The sequence below is a fragment of the Lissotriton helveticus genome, chromosome 2_1, assembly GCF_964261635.1.
Source record: "Lissotriton helveticus chromosome 2_1, aLisHel1.1, whole genome shotgun sequence".
Taxonomy (NCBI): domain Eukaryota; kingdom Metazoa; phylum Chordata; class Amphibia; order Caudata; family Salamandridae; genus Lissotriton; species Lissotriton helveticus.
This window is the reverse complement of record NC_136059.1, coordinates 1,543,726,183-1,543,733,033: the sequence shown is the minus strand read 5'-3', so window position 1 is coordinate 1,543,733,033 and position 6,851 is coordinate 1,543,726,183. Positions and strand designations below refer to the sequence as shown.

At 40.9% G+C, this 6,851-nt stretch overlaps 1 protein-coding gene across 3 annotated transcripts in view; it reads left to right on the top strand.

The window, feature by feature from the left end:
* Positions 1-525: 525 nt before the first annotated feature.
* The window catches only part of SARAF (store-operated calcium entry associated regulatory factor), a 55,597-nt gene continuing 49,271 nt past the window's right edge, over positions 526-6,851 (top strand). The window contains exon 1 of one of the 3 annotated variants that reach the window (XM_078676509.1): positions 526-831. In XM_078676509.1, coding sequence (XP_078532635.1) covers positions 744-831 — 88 coding nt within the window. In that variant the 5' untranslated portion in view covers positions 526-743. The remainder of the gene's footprint in view (positions 832-6,851) is intronic. The other 2 variants (XM_078676506.1, XM_078676508.1) reach the window with 2 other exon arrangements.

Here is a 6,851-nt window from a genome sequence, read left to right as displayed (position 1 = left end):
TCATCTTTTGACCTACATGATTCTTTACAGACTCTGTTTCTTGCTCCCTACTGAATTAATTTCATTTGTAAAAAAAAAACAGTGCCCCCCCCTCTGGGTCACCCCTGGACCATTGTTCTTAAAATATCCCTTATCACCCCAGGTTCACATATCGGGGTACCCTAATGTCATCCAAAACCTCCTCTACAATGTTGGCATGTGTGGAGAGGGTAGGAAAATAGTTCATGTTTTGTATAATAGGTTTCAGTGTTGTAAGGCAGAATGCCCAGGAAAACCATTTGTGAAGCACACTTGTTTCAATAAAGCGGACTTTTTTTTTACACAAAATCAAGTGGTCAGTGGTCTGTGCTGCGCCCCTCTCTCCCAAGTATTGAGGTATCCACTTTGTATGACCATTCCAAGATGGCCTCCTCGTTTACAGGACCGGAAGGGAGCTTTATTGCTGTTGCAACAGATTTCGTAGGAAGCATCGGCGGTAAACACGCCCATTTTCTGTGTCCCTTGGGGATCGTGGCCACTGGGAAAGCAGCACGTCAGCTGCATGATGACACACAGGTGAAACATAAAAATAACTGCAGCGTGGTGACTAGGCCGAACTCCGCCCCCTTATACCAAAACAAGGAAATGCCCTGACAGTGCCAGCTCAGTCTTCCTAGTAACCTGCTTTGACAGAAGGCGAGGGCAGCTGTTAGAGCTGGTGTGCGGCTGACGGTTTAACGACCCCCGCGAGTGTCTTCCCGAGGATGGCGTCTCCGGCCGCCCTTGTGCTCTTCTGTGTGTCCGCGCTGCTGCTGCTGCCACCGCCCCCAGTGCTGGCGTGGTCTGACCATGGTAAGAGCAGCGTCCTGTCTCCGCAATTAAGGACTGTTTGTTTATTCAAATGCCAACCCCATATGGACCAAAACCTTTGATTTAGAAATAACTGTTCCTTTCGCTATATCTTTGAGAGCAAGTGGCTAATTCACGTACGAAATGCTGTTATATTAGAATATTGGACAAGGTGCTTTGACTATGTTTACAATGTAAAGCAAATCTGTAACATCCTGCGAAGAAAGCGTGACAGAGTGAATGAGCCCAATGTAAGAGGTTACCCCTTTAAGCTGTGATTGATGTAACGAGTCAGTTAAGCATTTGAAACACATTTTACAGATATTTTTTAGACTAAACAGATCGTTTTATAGGACTAGAGAAAGACACGTCTTATACCTATTTTAAGTCTCTTCTACAGTAGCCTAACTTTTTTTATTGTTAAGTGAGATGGAACGAATAAAGATAAAGTTGTAAAATAAAATAAGATTCTTATTAAAAGTAAAAACCACATAGAAAGTGTCACTGTTCTCCACCCAAGTAACGTGTGATTGGAAGACTAATTCCATTGTTTTCTTGAGTTCCATTCAGCATTCTAGTGAAAGTTGGGCATGGGACTGGTGCTGTGTCAGAAGCTGCATAGATATCCAAAATTAAATTGATGGACATGCTTGAATTGGTATGACCTGTTGGTTATCAATACTAGCACATTTCACGCCCTTACTTTTAGCTCCCCTGGACTGTTAGCGAAATGGACCAACCACATGCAAATCAGCCGTGACCCTGCTATATTAGGGACACTATCTTCTGCTGGTCCACCTTCCCTTGGGAATGTAAGCAAAGCAACACTGGTTTCAGCTTGCTTGTCTATTCAAGCAAAGATCCTACTTCTCGGCATATCCACACGATTTAAGGCACCTCAGGAAAAAGTTGTATTCTGCATGTAGTATTTTTAAAATAATATATAATCAGTGTGACGGTTGACCCAGAAGCTAATTTTGCTTGTTAAAATCAGGAGAATGGTCATTCAGATTTTGTTTCTTCTTTAAAGTCACATCATTGTGTTTGCCCTCTCTATACGTATACTACCATGTCACAACAGTCTATTTACTTAACAAATGCAGAAAGTTGGCACTTAATCAAAATTCGTTTTTGCCTTACGTAACAATAACTGTGCTTTTGTAGTTCAACGGATTTACACCATAATCTGTAGCTCGTTTGGGGTGTGTTTCTACTTACAGTGCCTTGGAGCAGTTTGCGTGCTGATTACCTTATCATTATGTAGAACTGTAAATGTTTCGACTTTGTCACCTGAGGGATTGTTTTTTGTAAGCAGGAAAAGTATTGGGAATTTTTTTTAAAATACGTTATTAAAACCTAAGTCACTACCAAGAGGAATATCCTAGGAAATTGCTAGAGGTCTGATTTAATATTGGTTGGTAACAGGACATTCTTTAGTGCAAGTACTTTATCGCTTGGAGATTCTACTCCTTTCTTCCACTAAGGCAATTGGATGGTGGAGTAAATTCTACTGGTCGTTTTTCTTCTGGGATTAGGAAATCATCTACAGAAAAGAGGTCTGGGTGCTACCTTTCAATTTGACCTGCCCGCTGGCCTCCTCCCCAATCAGATATTGTCATATGCATTTTTATTTCTGGAAAACATTTTATTTTTTTCTGTTATACATTAGAGTCCTCAGTACAACAATAGAACTGCAAGACTTAAACAATTTGAATAAACGTCCATGGTTATGGATAGACTGGTGTGAATAAGAGGCACACACATAATTCCATCCCTCTGCATTTCACCTCCTCTTTTGTTTGGCGATAGAGAGCTAAGGGCCTCCGCAGCCATATACCAGTCCGAACTGCATGTCTATTCAGAGGTTATTGGTAATTCCAGGCATCCCCATTTTTTGGGGAGAGCCCCTCTTAGCCACAACGAAGTCTGTTGCCACACTAATCGCCAGTAGTGCGATTGATGCCTTGGTAGATATTGTAGATCCATGTTTTCTTCCAGAACCCTGCATCTCTTCTACCAATAGTGTGTTGTCATCGGGCAATTCTTCAGGGTATCCAGAAATGTACTTCTTTTAACTGCATAAAAAGGTGTGTCATCCCAAATATACGAAATGCTACCTTCGTACACATCCTATTTGGCGGATCTTTAGCTGTTTTTTGGTATTAAGTTATGCACGTTCCCCCTGTATATTGTCCAAAAATGTGGTGTACTTTAGGAATATTGCGTTTTCCTATAAAAGCTCTTGCTAGCCTTCGGCCTAGAGGTTGGCCTCCTATGATATCTCATTCCTCCCTATGCTTAGAGATAATGCTGTTTAAGTTAGAGGTGCCTCTGATTTGTTAATTTCATATTTGGCCTGTAGGGGGAGTGTTCGTATGCACTAATTGGCATCTCATACATCTCCCTATGTGGATATTCCAGTACTAGCCCAGTGTCTAACACTTGAGGGCTACTACAGCCTTCATTTTGGTTCCCACACCTAAAGGTATCTCGGGGTTAACCTGCAGTTCCTCATGGAGTCTGTTCCAGGTTTTTACCACCATGGCAGATTCGGGTGGAGCAGTGCACATTACAGGCCCCTGTATAGTATGTGTACATTGTCCCTTCAACCCACTGCATGCTTATCCATTCTTAATGAGTTATTGCAATGGGGCATAGACCATCACACTTTAGAATTACAAAAACGTGCTTCATTTTTGCATTCGTAACTGCTGAATTTGTACTGTAAATTTATAGGTATTTACGTTATGTTGTGTGTTACAAATAAATTACATCCTGTAGCTTTTCCTTTCACACTACCTGTCTCCCAGCAACATTTTCACACCATTCACTTTACTTTTCTTTCTCTGACTGCAAAGTAAGAAGACTTTGTAAACACCATTCCCTATGTTTAAAAATATAAGTAGTAATTTATCAGAAGACATAGCCTGGCGTTTGACCTCAGTATGTGAAGTGTGACAAGACAAATGCAGAATTTAAAGTCCTCTTTATTTATTGCTTGGACTTTAGCGATCCACCAAAAATCTTCTCGAGACCCACCAGTGGATCACAACCCATAGTTTGGGAAACGCTGCTTTAGGTGGTTCAAGGTTATCTATATAGAACAAGTGATAGATGCCCTTGCAACCAGGTATTTAAAATGTTTGTATTCCATCCTTGTGCACTGCTGTCTTTTTCTCCTAGAGGAACAGTAGGGAGTTCTTCCAGTTTATGCCTCACCCGAGTATTTTTAAAATGTACCAAATTAATGATTAATCCTAGCAAAGGAGTTCTCTGTCCGTTGTGTGTAATAGGATGTTGTTCGCATAGAGCGAGATTCTGTAATCCCAGTCTGTGTTCTACGTCCACCCTCTAATTTGACCATCCCTCTTTATCCCTTCCATCAGTGACTCAATTGCCAGGGCCAACAGCATCTGCACAGAGGGCGTCTATGCCTTTTCCCTCTTCCATCATTCTTAGGAGCTGTGTTTAGGGTATTCTCTGATGCCAGAGTTTTTCTGTTGTTCAATATCCGTTACAATGCAACAGTTGTCCCGTACGACTCGTTTATCACAATACCTCTTATACGATTAGGAGGTATTATCCAAACTTGGTTCATTCGTGTCTCATTAGAGAAATCTAATAACAAATGATTGAACCAAGTATGGATAATACCTCGTAGTCATGTTAGATATATTTTGATGAATGAGTCCCATGGGACAACTGTTGCATTTTAGTAAATATACAATTATCCTTGTCGACATATTGGGTTGCCCTTGTATCGTTCACACCATGGTGCACTATCCCTGCAGGGGGACTACAAACCCCATACACCCAATCCAGCAACCATAGGAATGATTACAGCCTGTTACCAAAATGCTTAATATCATCCAGTTGGTTTATCTTCATGAAATTATTGGCCAAGTGCAAGGCTTCCTTTCAGGAATAGTGTTGAATTAATAATATATGACCTGACTACCTAACGCAGTGACCTGAAAGTCAGAAATCTAGGCACATAGGCATATGCCAATGTATCGAATATATGCCCAGCTTTTATGGAATTGAAAAATAATTCCAAGAGTACTCTTGAAAATATGTGACTATTGTAGATTATCAAGGAGCCTCACATGTTTAACCATTTCCACACACAGAAATGTACAGGTGTATATTTCAGTATACAAAAATAAAACCCTACCTGGAAATGCTGATTGTTGGATAGGTGTGGCGCAGCACCCAGAGTGGCTGACTCCAGAACTCGGGATTCACAGTTTGATCCCCTGCACCGGTGGCAGCTCAGCACCATGTGACTCCGGGCAATAGCTCACTTAATCTCCCTGGCGGCCCCCAGCGTCTTGAAACCTATAAAGGGGTGATATGTTTGCGCTTTACAAATAGGTATTATACTGTATTGTTGTGGAGTTCTTTTTTTGGTGTTTTTTTTTTTGTTCTACAAATCCATTTACTGCCTCCCTCCTCTGTCCTCTGCGTGGCATTCTGGATTGGTGTAATCTCCTGACTGAGGTATGGGGTGTGACTTTGTGACAGCATATTTCTTTAATTAGAACATGTTTTTATTATATTTAATTGTTGTTTGCATTCACCTTGGGTTGTTATCAGATTGTTGTTGTATTTAGTGTGAAAAACACTAAGAAATGCATTGGTTGAAGTAACTTAAACCTCAAAGAGCATCTGCTCTATGCAACCTTTTTAGGTCTCGCCTAGGTAGGACTTGCGCTGTTCCTTTGAGACATGTATTTAGGATATGGGCATGAAGCTCCGCCCACTTTCCACCCTTCTTTTTAATTGGCTCATGTCATTGTCCTTTGTTAATGGTGGCTTTTCATTGGTCAATAGGTTTAGTAATCTCTTCTTAGTACCGCCTTTTCTTTTAACCTCCAATGAGGACACCCCCTGTTACATGTGTTGTTACTCGGTACGTTTTAATTGCAACCTCTGAGCACTATTTTTCTTACGTGGCTTTCTCCTGCCTGCTGTTGGACACACTCGCCCGCAAAGCTTTTTTTATATACCTTGCGCGGCACACCTTGGCTGGCATAAAGGCGGCTACGCCTTCCTGTTGTTATTTGCAGTGCCGAATTTAGCCGCATGCCTTTTTATTGCTGTTTATTTACTTTTGTTAAAATGCCAGCAACCGCGCTTTACCTTTATACATCTCCTGCTGAAGCGTGGGTGCTGTAACTGCTTAAAAAGTAAAGAAATAGAAAAAAAAAGTTTTTTACAATTTCATTACTTTTGAAGCAATCGCGGCACTCGCGCTTTAGCTTAATATGTTTAAAGGTAAAGCACGGGTGCTGTCATTATAACAAAAGTAAATAAATAGAATATAAGGCATGCAGCTGCCATTTGTTTACTTTTGTTACAATCACAGCACCTTCGCTTTACCTTTGAACAACTTAAGCTACAGCGCGGGTGCAGCGATTGCTTTAAAAGTAAATAAATGTTGTTGTCTATCTCTTTACTTTTGAAGCAATCGTTGCACCCACGCTTTAGCGTAAGATGTTTAAAGCTAAAGGCGCGGGTGCTGCAATTCATTTTTTTTTTTGTCTCGCTTGTTGTACGAGGTTGCACCAGCCTAGTGCCTAATTTTGCAGAGGAGTATCTTTATACAGCTTTGATTGCTGAATTATCTTAATTCCTAGTCCAAAGGTTTTTAAAGCTACCCACTGGAACTCCCAATGTACTCCATCAAATGCTTTAAAAATATCTAAAGTATATACTGCTGATGGCACTGAGGTTGCAGTGTCTGTCATCATGATTAGGGGGTAAGTAACGTCTCCTAGTTGTTTAGCTGGTAAAAATCCTTTTTAATATTCATTAAACAAAAAGTGTACTACCTTTTTTTGATTCTTTTTGCTAACATGCCTCCATAGACCTTATAATCACAGTTTAAAAGTGAAGTGGTCTACACCCATCACATTTGGCTGGGCCCTGGAACCTTTCCTGGTTTTGGTATGAGTGTTGATATGGCATGTGACCATGTCCCTAGCACTCGTCTTGTAAAAATATGCTTAAATAGTTTTGCC